This window comes from Ammospiza caudacuta, chromosome 14 (genome assembly GCF_027887145.1).
Source record: "Ammospiza caudacuta isolate bAmmCau1 chromosome 14, bAmmCau1.pri, whole genome shotgun sequence".
NCBI lineage: Eukaryota > Metazoa > Chordata > Aves > Passeriformes > Passerellidae > Ammospiza > Ammospiza caudacuta.
Window position 1 is genome coordinate 15,732,813 of NC_080606.1, and position 12,820 is coordinate 15,745,632.

Genomic DNA, 12,820 nt, shown 5'->3' on the forward strand with positions numbered 1-12,820 from the left:
TATCAAATACCTCAGGAGGATTTTAAACCCAGTTTTTAATGTCGTTCCTGCCAATTGTAATGCAAGCCTCTATTTTCAAAGGATCAGATTTTTGCAGGAAAATTATTTCCTCTTAATATATGGAGTCAAATTCAATAGACTTTATTAGACAAGTTTTATAGATTTTATATGTAAAAAGCACAGAGGTAGATGATCCCACCCTGAGGTAATACATCAATCCTACCACTGAATGTCTGTTTTGCTGCAAGTATGGCATGAAACACTTGACTGAATATCAATTTATAAATAGCTCTTGATGTATGTGAGATTTTTGGCAAGGTTTATGAAATAATTCATATACATTTAATTTAGGAATGTTTGCTCATTGTTTTTTATATCCATTTGAAAAACAGAAGCAAGCAAACTTCCAAAGCAGAAGTGATGGATTTCTGTCAATTACCAAATGTTATGAATTTGCAACTCTTTTATTCTAGTACTCAAGGAACTGCCAGCTAATTAAAACTGTACCTTTATGATTATTCAGGGAGTTTGACAAAAATAAATACAATTTTAAGGTTGTCTTTGGTGTTCTGTAATTGAAGGCAGCAGTGCCAAGAGAAAAACACCACTGCACTGCCAGACCCAGCCTTGCAAGAAGAGGAGAACGTAGTACAATGCAAACTTTAATGTCAATATATACAGAGCTTTAAAGAAAACATTTCTTTTAAAATTAAATGAAATAAATACAGTATGATACAAAATCCACAATATGCTTAAGAGAAGGAAATGACAGTTACAATATCTGAGAACGGGGACCTTGTGTAGAGTCTCATCTTTGAAGTACCTCAGAGCATGGAATTCATTGCACACTGTTCTCAATTAATGCCCTTTATGGAGATTCAGCCACGTGCCAGCAGTTTCAGCTCTAACCAGAGCATCAGTGCAAGATGCCAAAGTGCTTGGGACATTAAGACAATGCAATTAATTAATGAATTAATTAGCAAACACTGCTCAAAAGCCTAATGAAAACACCCAAACCTGAACACTTGGTCCTGCAAAGCAGATCCACCTCCAGCATCCTCGTGTGAAAAACCCCACAAGAGAATTCAGGGTTATTCAAACTCACTACTGGTAATAAGCTATTGCCCAAAAATTAATAATTAAGAGATACTTAATTGATTATATCTTTTAAAGCTTTCAGAGAAAGTTTGCTTTCATTACACAGGAAAAATCTCAAGAAAATCAGCTGCTGATGATTTTGTGGGAGACTTTCTAATTAGGCAAATTATTGTAATACTCAATCAGCTTCAGCCATACATTAAGGGTGAGGGTTTTCAAATTTGTATCCATTCTTCTATTCCCAAGGAACAGTAGAATCTGGAGGAGCAAATATTTAAAAATAACTGGAGCAGGGACAGATGTTGATGCAGAAGGTTGGTGTGGTGTGAATGAAATGCAGGGGTGTTACCAACAGCTACCAGTGCACACCTCAAAGAGCTTTGGAACAAATTTTTAAGGAGAATTTTATGCTTTTAACCCTACAACCCTACAATAGGATTACATAAGGACTCTATTACTCCACAGTTTCAGAAGCTTTCTGGAAACTTTATGAAAAAACTGCTCCTCCCTCCTCTCCCACAAATATTTGCTAGCTTTTAGCTCTGGTTAGGAATGAAAAGTTTAAGTGCTACAGAAATACATAAAACCCTGTGTTTGCATTGATGTTTTAGCCTAATTTCACTGATACAAACCAGGAGAATTATTATAACCTTGTGTAATTAACTTAACACAGCTCTACAGACCAGTCTCTAAGTACACTGTCAGGAACTCCCACCTGCTGAAGTTTGCCAGAGGTTATTTTAATTATTGGACAGCTGAAGATCAGCTTTGGAAAAGGAATTAAAACATGGAAGACAGAATTCAAGCTCAACATGACTGACTTGGGTGAGGTTTTGGATGTCCTCTCTGGCTGCAAGAACATTCCAACAACAGAGGCCCCAAAGGAAGAGCAGGCTCAGCCCCTGCACCTCCTGCCCTGGACAAGGGGAATTCACTGATTTTGAACAAAATGGGAAAAAGAAGAAAAGCACACAAGCCACAGATCAGGGCTGGACTGGACCCAACCAGGAGAGCTCCAAGGAAGGGCCCTGTGACCCCACCATGGGCTCACTGTGGTGCCACTGCAGTTTCTGGATGTGGAACAGGAATACAACAGAGCTCCTCCCTTTATATCCAAGGGATAACCAAGGGTACAAACTGAGATATCCTGGGGTGAAAGAACAGCAGGAGAGTCCTGAGCCCACTCCAGCTCCAGGGGGAATCTGTGTGCACCAGAGCTGGAACTGATAATGATCATCACCAAACACCAGAGCAGGAGCTTTTCTGGCAGGAAGCCATGGCCAAAATCTTCTATAATTCAAGATTTAGTTCTGTGGAAATTCCTTTAGTCTGAATGCCTACTTCTGTGTAATTATGAACTTTTCTGAAAATTTAACATTTTTTTCTGACTCAGTAAGGCAGTAAGAACATCACCAGTTTGTAAACTTGAACTGTGCCCAGATGACAGAAATAATTTCCACCAACCTTTTACTGCAGCCAGGGCACTTTCCCAGTACCTGCTCTTCCATCTCAAACCTTTGCCTGACAGCCCATGAGCAGACCGTGCTGCTTTTAGATATCAAAACCTAAGCTGGGAAAGAAAGGGATGAGAAACAGGCAAGGAATTCCCAAAGGAGCCTCACAAAGATGATCCTTAAATACAGTAAAAGTAAACTGCAAGTGAACTCTGTGTTCCTGCATATCCCAAATATTTCCAGGACTGATATGCTGAAATAGAGCAAGGGAATTTCCCCCCTAAATGAGGATTCTAAGTGGCATACCAGGGTACACTGGCCTGTCAAGATATAACACATCCATATGTTTTCCCCACAATAAAACAACTTTGTAATGTTGTTTTTACCCCTGAAGTACCACTTGCACTAAAGGCCAGCAGTGATATAAAACAGGGGTAACTTCCCAGGAAATGTTTTAAATACTCAGCAATGAATCAGAACATCCATCTTGTTTGTGTTCTTTTCCTCTCACCACCTTTGTGCTGCACATCAAGAACAACTTGAGTCCCTTCAGCTGCTTCCAACTGCTCTTGTGCAAAATGCTTTTAAGGTGCTTATTCTGGGGTGCTTCTAAGCAAGCTAAAAGAAAATACCAACAGAAACATTGTTAAATGATTCATGGTAAAGCCATTAAAGACCAGCTGCTGCCTTACAGGAAAGCTGAAGACAATTCAGGTTTGACATTTCCATTGTATTCCAGGCCTTGCATTACCTCTTATCCCCACCACAGCTTTCAGGACTACATTTCAACCCACAGTACACCTTGATCTGGGCTCAGGGGTTTAAATTCCATCACTTTTTCCTTTTTTTTTTTGAGTGAATTCAAATTCTTCTGGCAGTCATCTTTAAATTTATATTAAAATGACCCTGACAGAGTGTTAGACAAGAGGTTTCCAGGCATTCTTGCTGGAAAAAGTCTTCATTAAGGAAAAGGAGGATGAAGCAGCTGCAAAAGGGGCAGATTTTGTATTAAACAAAGAGCTTTCCAGGAAGCAGTTGTGTTCTTTGATAAGTTTTCAAGCATTTCAAACAGGCACCTCAAAACTAGGCACAGATGGCCCCTAAAGCTTCCAACATCTATCAACCACTCAAGAAATTCCATCTGGGGATGTTTTGTGTGATACAAAGAGCACACCTATGTTTACTATATCATTAAGTCTCAAATCTACAAATATTCATACCTAACTATTTGGCCAGATAATGTCCATCTTTCCCCACCACAACAGAAGAAAGCAGCTTATCTAAAAGTATTTCCAACACCACCAAGTCCTTCACAGGTGTAAGCAAAGACCAGCTAACACCTCTTGTGAGATGTGAGCGATCACCACCACTCCTGGTGCTTGGGCCAGAATTCTCCTGGAAGTTTTTTTTTTTGCTGTCTCAAAACATTGATTTCTGCCAGCCCTGGGGTCTTGCATTTGAAAATTCAATTATGACAAATGAGTCTGAACTATGTTTGAGTTCTGGTCACTTCACAGCCTAATGTCACTAATGTATTTAATATTTATAATCATCCTGCTATGTCACTACAACTGCTCAGTGTCTACAACTTTTGAAAACACTTCTAAGTGTATCTCTGAATGAACTACCAGCAGTTAGCATTGGTTTGGAGTCAGGAAACCCCAAGGTAATTCTGGCCCTGAAATGAATTTCCTCTCCATCCCAGCATTTGGGAACAGCTGCAGTCCAAACAACAAACAGAGAGGGTAAGTGAGTGCTGGCCACAGGATGCTGAAAGGAATTTGTCCATAACTGTGAAATTTCTTGGTCAGAATTCCCTTATCTGGGCACACAGCAAGGCTTATTTATTTTCCCAAGCTACCCCTACAGTTAGGCAAAGAGAATTTTGCATTTCTGTTCTGTAATATTTGTACATGCGGCGAGAGAGTCAGAGAGAAGCAACCTTCTATTAAAAAAAACCAAATAAATAAAAAATAAACCCCAAGTGCCAAGTTGGTTATAATAAAGTGTCAGTTTGTCTCATATGCCAAACAAACCTAATATTGGGTGTATTTAGTGGAAAGACTGCTGAGGAAAATTACACAGTAGCTGTATTAATGGATGGGAAATATAAATAACAAAGGATTGAGCTGCATGATTTGCTCTGAAGTGGCACCAATGTTTCTGGGAGCCTGAATTTTACAGTTTATGCACATAATGACTTCCTCCAGCTCAGTGCAGGACACAATTTGTGATAACAACCAGAAATGCTTGTTTTTCTGTCAGAGGCCATAACCAGCATTTCTTTTGAGTCACAAGAGATCAAATTTAAGTGCAGGAGCTTGCACATCCCTTTGGTTCTCCTCAGTTCCTGGCACCATGCAAACACAGACCTACCAAATCAACAGGGATGAATTAACTCTGGCACATCACATTGCTCAACTCTGCATAAGAGTCATGGACAAGGGAAAGGAATTGAGTTGAATCAATGAAGTGCCCAATTACAAAATGAAGAATTTGCCCTTCACAGCAGGGTCTGAGGGTGTGAAGCAAGAAAACTCACACTGACACTTTATGTACAACTTGGTCATTGGCAACGGTCCCCTAAACCATATTTTTTTAAAACTGAACCCAGCAAAACTATACAGAATGTGAAAGAATATTTGCAACAGATCTCAAAGGACAGTGTAGAGAAATTCATTATGGTGTACCTGATGTTTAAATTAACTTAACAGATACGGCCTGTAAAACAAACACAGTATGAACCTGTGGATTTTTTTTTTCTTTTTAAAAAAAGGACTTTTACAGAATTCAAGTAGTGTAGCAGGAAACCATAGATGCCTTTTGATCACAGGTCAGGCAAAATAGAGCCACTTGTTGGGTTTCCCCCTTGCTTGTGTCTGCTCAGGTGTCCCAGTGGATCTATAAGTCTGTGGATGTGAGCTTTTTCATGCTCCGTCGCTGAGCTAAACTGGAGGCTGCCACAGGCTCCAGCACTGGCTGAAATGTCTTGTGGTTCAGTGCAGAATATGTAGCAGCCATGGCTCCCTAGGGAAGAAGGAAATATGTCATAATAATTCATGTATGTAGAAGTTTTCATCAGCAAATAAAGCAATTAAACATTAAATATTCAACTAACTCCATTAAAACCAAACAAGACTTGTGACAGGTCATGTGAATTCTCTGAAATTTGTTAGGGAAAATAAAAATCTGTTGTTGAACCCTTCCAATGTCTAAGCATGGGTATCTGACATTTCTTTTTGTTTTGTATTTCCTTTGTATCCCTCAGGTGCAAGATTCATCTGTTAATGTAGGTCAGAATTTGTATCTTTCAAGCCAGATTAGCACCAATTTCTCCAACACAGCCACTTCAGTGCCCACTCAGGTCCTGACTTCAGACACAGCTCAAGAACTGCCTTACAGACACCACACACAAAAATCTCTTACCCTGCACTGAGGGGGAATAATTATTAACAATAATTATTTACTAATTTATTTTGTGGAGGGACTTTATACAAGGGTATGTAGAGCCAGGACAAGGGGAATGGTTTCCCACTGCCAGAGGGCAGGATTAGGGGGATACTGGGAAGGAATTCTGCCCTGTGAGGGTGGGCAGGCCCTGGCACAGGTGCCCACAGAAGCTGTGGCTGTCCCTGGATCCCTGGCAGTGCCCAAGGCCAGGCTGGACAGGGCTTAGAGCAGCCTGGGACAGTGGAAGGTGTCCTTGCCCATGGCAGGGGGTGGATGGTTCAGCTTTAAGGTCCCTCCCAACCCAAACCATTCCACCATTCCATGAATATTTCTCACTATGTAACTTAAAAGAAAAATAGAAAAAACAAGACTTCTGTCTGTAGTTCTAAACCAGCTAACTCCTTGCACAGCCCCCAGGTGCCTTTACCTTTACTAGATGTGGGGCATCTTGCCTGTTGAGCTGGTAATGAGGCAGCTGGTCCCTGCAGGCAATCCAGGAGTGCTTCAGCACCTGCTCCGCCGTGTAGCGCTGGTGGGGATCCACGTGCAGCATGTGTGACAACAAATCCTGCAGGGCAGGGAACACAAACACTGCTCAGTGCAAGGCATCTCAGGTGGCCTTGGAAGCAGCAGGGATGGCAGCAGTGAGAGAAGCACCCTGTGTGGAGGGGTTTACACAATGCCAGCACACAGAGAGCAGCACACAAACGGGATCATTCTGTGCCCTGACACTGCAGAAGCTCAGAACAATGTGTGGTACTATTGGGGCAGCTCAACAGAGCCAGCCTTGATTGCAAAGCAACTCACTGTTGTGCCTTTCATGTTTGTTATGAATATAATCTTTAAAAGACTAGAAATCCTATTCAAATGTAGCAGGCAGATTTTATGGAGGAATGCTATTATTTGTAAATCTCTCTCTCCTTTTTCATTCTGCACTTTGGGCTCTGCTGCCTCCTTACTACAAATGAATTCAGGGACAGTGAGACACCAGCAAGGAATTTTTCCTTCAAGAAACCACATAAAGCATAAAGCCAACAGCAATGGACACTTTTTTTGCCTGTTAGAAGCATTAGCAACAAGCTACTGATTAATTACAACGTTGGTCCAAAGGAGAGGTGGGTGGGAAGGGCACAGAACAGAGACAGAAACAGTTTGAAATAAAACCAAAATATGAGCAAGCTGACAGAATGTTCCCTTTGTTTTAGGTACAAAATGTGAAGCATTCTTAAATACACAGAAGTGAATTTCTCATGCTAAGACAGCAAGAGCCAACAAGCATTCTGAATCACTCCTACTGAAATGAACAATAGTGCAGTTCCAGAGGACTGGGAAAAAATATTTAAACATTAATATTTAATATTAAGGCTGATCTTTTTTAAAAGGTAACACTGGTGATTAAGATGCCCACAGAGTGGGTCAACACCATCCCAGGGAATCTATATTCATTACAGATGGAGCCTTTAAATAAAATGTTGGAGCAGATATCCTTCCCTGCAATGAAGTCTGCAGATCATAAACACAAACTCCACTTACAGAGCAGTCTAGCTGATAAAGCTCAGTAGATTTCATTGGAATTCTACAAAAATATAAAACCAAAACACATTTACACCTTTGCTGCATCTGAAACAGTGTCCCAGTTGCCTCCACTTAGAGAGAATTTTCCACTGCCTATCCGTACTAGGATCTCCTCAGGAGTATCATTGGGACCATTGGCAAATGGAGTATAGCTGGGGAGAGAAAAAAACAACAAAACACTTTGTTACAGATAAAAACTGCAAGAAATTGGTAAAATCTCGTGAATCAGTCAATATCCCACTGCCAACAGAAACAAATCTACATATATGAATATATATACAGAACACAGAATATATACACGTGTTATTAAATATTAACATTTCTCACATTTAATGGGAAGTACAGATTTATCAAGAGAATAATTTCCAATAGACAGGATTTAGTCATAGGACTAAAAACCTGCTCTTTTTCTGCTAGAGAAGGTTTCAGCAAACATCACTCATTTGGCCACTAGATGCTTCCTAGAGCTTCCTCAGGTTTGGATGCTGAGGAAACTCCAGAGATCCCAACCCAGAGTGCTCCACACAGGAATGCAGCAGGGGCAGGGACACAAGGCGAGCAAAGGGGATGGGGTGGAAGGACAAGAGGTTGGAGGGGAAAAACAAACCCACCACTTATTTTCACAGACTCAATTCCCTCCTGAAAAGTGGGAGAAGTCTTTGGCACCTCCAAGTCCTGCACTGGGAAGAGAAACCTTGATCCTACTCTGAGCTAAACGTGGATTGTTTGGCTTTGACTCAGAGCTGCCTGTCCCACCTGTGTCTGTGTCATTCCATCAGCCAATGTCTCACCATTTCTATGGAAGCAAGGATTCAGGCAACATTCTGGGATATAAGGTAAACAAAACAGCTCAGAAATATTCTCACCCTGCCAACATTGTGTAAAGGAGAACTCCCAAGCTCCATATGTCACAAGCAGCATCATATCCCTGTCTCATGAGAACCTATGAAACAAAGAGTGTTAAATTCTTGTCATATATTAAAAAAAACACCCCAAAACAACACCACAGCCTAGGGAAGGGTAAGATCATCCCTGATCATGTGAGAGATTATTGACTTTCTAATATACAAGTTGCAGTAAACACCACCAACATTTCTTGCTCCCAGATCTCTTAAGATCTTCAAAAGGCTCACATCTTATTTTTGAGGGTGAACTCTGCTGTTTTTAAAGCAGGTTTATTATAAACACATGTACTCATGTTTAAAAAGCATGTGTGATTATATTTAAAGAAAAGTAGCAGAATTGTTGAGGGTTTTTTCCAAGCATTGCTGAAAAGTTTTAGCATCTGACACACCAAAAACAGCACAAAGAAAACAGAGCAGCTTGAAATACCTCTGGTGCCACGAAGTTTGCAGTGTAGCAGGGAGTTAGAAGCAGTCCATTCTCTCCTCGAAGTTGTTTTGCAAATCCAAAATCACAAATCCTGATAGAATCAGCATTGTTTGAATCATCAGTGTACAAAATATTACTGGGTTTAAGGTCTCGGTGCACCACCTATAAGCAAAGACATTTGAAAAGCCATCATTTAGGAGGAGCAGGTACATTTGTTTATAATTTACAAAGGCTGTTCTGTAGATTAATATACTTATGAGAGTTTTAAAGAATTATAGTACCCAAAAATTCTAGTTCAAGCAATGTAATAAAAACCTCCTGGCTCATAATGCAACTGGAACCAACATCACCATTTGGCAACAAGAACAGGAAAAAAATCTGCAGTTTCATAAAATGCAGAGTCCAAAGGCTTTGCCAGCATAACAGCACAAGTTGTTTCTGTTATTCACCTTTGTGATAAAATACAAAACCTCTTAGCAGGAAAACAAGTCAAGCAAAGCACAGAGGGCAGGGGAGTAGTGATTGCAAGCTGTGCCAGGGCTGTGGCTGGCAGGGCTCACTCACTCACTCTCACTCAGCCCCTGGCAGTGCAGGCAGTCCCTCACTCACTCTCACTCCCTCCCTCACCCCCTGGCAGTGCAGGCAGTCCCTCACTCCCTCCCTCACTCCCTCACTCACCCCCTGGCAGTGCAGGCAGTCCCTCACTCACCCCCTGGCAGTGCAGGCAGTCCCTCACTCCCTCACTCACCCCCTGGCAGTGCAGGCAGTCCCTCACTCACCCCCTGGCAGTGCAGGCAGTCCCTCACTCCCTCACTCACCCCCTGGCAGTGCAGGTAGTCCACGGTCTTGGCGATGGTGAAGAGCACCGCGCTCGCCTCCCGCTCTGAGAAGAATTTCTGCCGCAGGATCCGGTCCAGCAGCTCCCCTCCCTTCATCAGCTCTGTCACCAGGTAGATGAATCTGCCATCATCATACACCTGGGGACAGGTTTAACAGGGCACTCACACTCAGAGCATTCTGACAGAGCCAACATCTGCACTTCCACGTGCCCACAAATCCCCTCCTCCCACAGCAGGGGCAGCACAAACAGCAGGGGCTGCCAGAGCAGGGAGGGCAAGGCAGCTCCTGGGTCACCCTGGGAGCTCATGACTCAAGCTGTTAATTCATCACTCTCCATTCAAGCTGTTAATTCATCACTCTGAGTTATTTAGTGATTTTTTTTTGTGTAAGAGTTGCTGTTAGAAGAAGAGAGCAGCCCCACACTCCTGAACAGCTCTTCCCTTCCATTGCAAGCCACTGCTTTCTCAGGTTACCAACACATTGGCTGCTCCTTTGAAACAAGAAGAAATCTGGCATTTCTAACCTTTACATCATTCCTCACTTCAAGCTGCTTAAACAGCCTTTAGAAAAATTAATGTCAGGACAATGTTGTGTTTTGAGACACTCCCTCTACTGTTACATACTGCTCTCCCAGTAAATTTTTCTATGTAAAAGAAATTTAATGAATCCCAATAAACTGCCTACATCTGCATTTATTTTTTTCAGCACTGTCTAATAAGAGGCAGCAGAAAAGGAGGTACATACATCCTTTAAAGTAATAATGTTTGGATGTTGCCCATAACGCATGAGAATCTCGATTTCTTCTGAGGGATCCCTTTTGCTTTTATCAATTATCTGCAAAAAATAACAGGAAAAACAACTTGCATAAACAAGTTATTAAATATAGACATTTTTTGTATTTATATTCTCATTTCAACAACAGAATAAAAAATTCTAGAGTTCATTATTTCTTTTTAATCATGAGTAATTCATCCTCCAGCTTCTCATCCCATTTATTCATTTCTTGCTCTGTCCTTGTTAAAATTCCATCATTAAAGCAGCCTGTCCTGCTCCACTGAACAAGGAAATGCATTGGGCTGAAGCATCACTAATTCCCTGCAGCCCAGTTCCACTTTGTGAATCTCACTTTATTTCAGGTGTTCCTGTACAGTATTTTTAGCTTCTAAGAGTGTAACTTATAAACTCATAAAAACACAGCAGCTGGAAAACTCACAAATTTAAGTTTTCAAAACTACTATCCAATATTTTCAGAGTGGAATTGATGCCAGTACCTTCACAGCAAACTCCATGTTTGTAGCTATGTGGATACATCTCTTGCAAACAGAGTAGGAGCCCACACCAATATCTTCCTTCAGTTCGTAGACATCAGTGAACTGTGCACTGTTTCCATGAAGCTGCTTTAAAAAAACAGGGAAGTGGTTATCTAAAGCAACAGGATCCTCTTTGCCATTACACTGGTACCAACAGCAGAAGTTTCTCCTGCTTGCTCATGATTTTTCTTTGAAATTCTGCCTTCAAAAAAACAGTAACTCACTTTTTAAAATTAAAAATACCCTATGGAAGTATTTAATGAGACACATTTTATAACAGTCTCCTCAACAAAGCAAGAAGAACTGTAAATACTGAGCATTGGTCAGTCTTTGGCATGCCAAGGTTTCCCAAAAAGCAAAACATTACCTGGACTATGGGCAGGATGTTGGTGAGGGGTGATATTTTATGGTCTTCTACAGTAGTAGTTGCAACAAAACTGAATCCCTTGAAGAGCTGGTGGGCATTTGCACTGGGTGGGACCCCTGGAGAATCTGGGGCACACAGACACACAGGGTTAGTGTGGTACAGCCAGCAAGGCCATTTCAGAGCATTCAGGACAGGGGTGTTACAAAAATCATCTTGAGGGAAGGGAAGCAAACAAGAGGAACATCAATGTTAAATAAATAAAACTTCTGGTTTGTTATCTGAGCTCCCTTCCTTCAGTAACAAACACAAACAAGTACTCCATAATTTTATCTAAAACTGCAAAGCACTGCAGGAATTTATATATGAACACATGTTTTAAGGAATAAGTTTATTGAAACAGAACTACTTATGGAAAAGAAATAAAGATCATTATCTTGTGCTCAACAGCTTTGTAACACAGAAGAGCAACAACAGAATGTGCTGCTTCAGTGGTGAATGAGCTGCTGGCAAGGCACAAGTGAGGCAACACAACAATATCCAATTAGTAAATCTTCACTGAAAAGATACCCCAGAATTATTAGAATTAAGTTTTCCTCAGGTTATATTCCGTGCACCTCTGAATTCACTGTCTGAAACCTCACAGTGAGCACAGCTCAATAACTTTGTGTAGCCTATTAAGAGCACAAACCTTCTCCAAACAATCATGAGAAGAGGGTTTAAAAGCTGGATGCAGCAGGAAAGAAAAAAGGTCACAAAAGAAAACCTGAAGTGAAACTTGAAGCAGACCAAGAAATTATAATAGTTAATGCTTCTTAAAGCAAGGCATTGTCAATGCAATACTGACCCTAAAAAGAATCACTGCTGCAATCCAATTGAGTTTAATATTGAATACTTCCCCTCAAACACTGCAGCCTGACTTGAATCATAAACTAGAAACCATAGTCCAGCTTTTAATATTCCACTTATTTTTTTCTTCCTGAGTTAATGATTAGCAAAATATTCAAAGAACAGACCTGCTGAGGGGAACATCCTCCTTCAAAGCACTGGAACCCTGCTGCATCCTTTGCTTTTAACTTTGTCCTCCCTGGCTTTCCTGCTTGTTGTTTTAGCATTAATTTGACCCTCCTGTCCCACAAACCTCACCAATTTACAGCCATGCACAACTACCTTTTGGTGTTTTTGCTGTGAATTCTGGATCAAAACAGAAAGTATCTTCTGGCTTTCCAGAGGCAGGTTTGAATGGAGGCTGAATTTCTCTTCTGAACAGTTTCTGAAAGAGGACAAACATTTAAGGGTCACTGAAGCTTCCATGGGTGCTGTTATTTTGCCAAGATAAAGGGTAAAGGACAAAGATTTCAACCTTTGTCAGGCACATTCCTGTGGGCAAGAACTGC

At 41.1% G+C, this 12,820-nt stretch overlaps 1 protein-coding gene across 1 annotated transcript in view; it reads right to left on the reverse strand.

The window, feature by feature from the left end:
* Positions 1 to 249: 249 nt before the first annotated feature.
* RPS6KA6 (ribosomal protein S6 kinase A6) overlaps positions 250 to 12,820 on the reverse strand; it is a 37,257-nt gene continuing 24,686 nt past the window's right edge. The window contains exons 13-22 of the mRNA XM_058813930.1: positions 12,594 to 12,696; positions 11,427 to 11,551; positions 11,021 to 11,146; positions 10,494 to 10,583; positions 9,728 to 9,886; positions 8,910 to 9,071; positions 8,444 to 8,520; positions 7,612 to 7,729; positions 6,430 to 6,570; positions 250 to 5,579 (exon numbers count right to left, since the gene is read on the reverse strand). Coding sequence (XP_058669913.1) covers positions 5,454 to 5,579; positions 6,430 to 6,570; positions 7,612 to 7,729; positions 8,444 to 8,520; positions 8,910 to 9,071; positions 9,728 to 9,886; positions 10,494 to 10,583; positions 11,021 to 11,146; positions 11,427 to 11,551; positions 12,594 to 12,696 — 1,227 coding nt within the window. The 3' untranslated portion in view covers positions 250 to 5,453. The remainder of the gene's footprint in view (positions 5,580 to 6,429; positions 6,571 to 7,611; positions 7,730 to 8,443; positions 8,521 to 8,909; positions 9,072 to 9,727; positions 9,887 to 10,493; positions 10,584 to 11,020; positions 11,147 to 11,426; positions 11,552 to 12,593; positions 12,697 to 12,820) is intronic.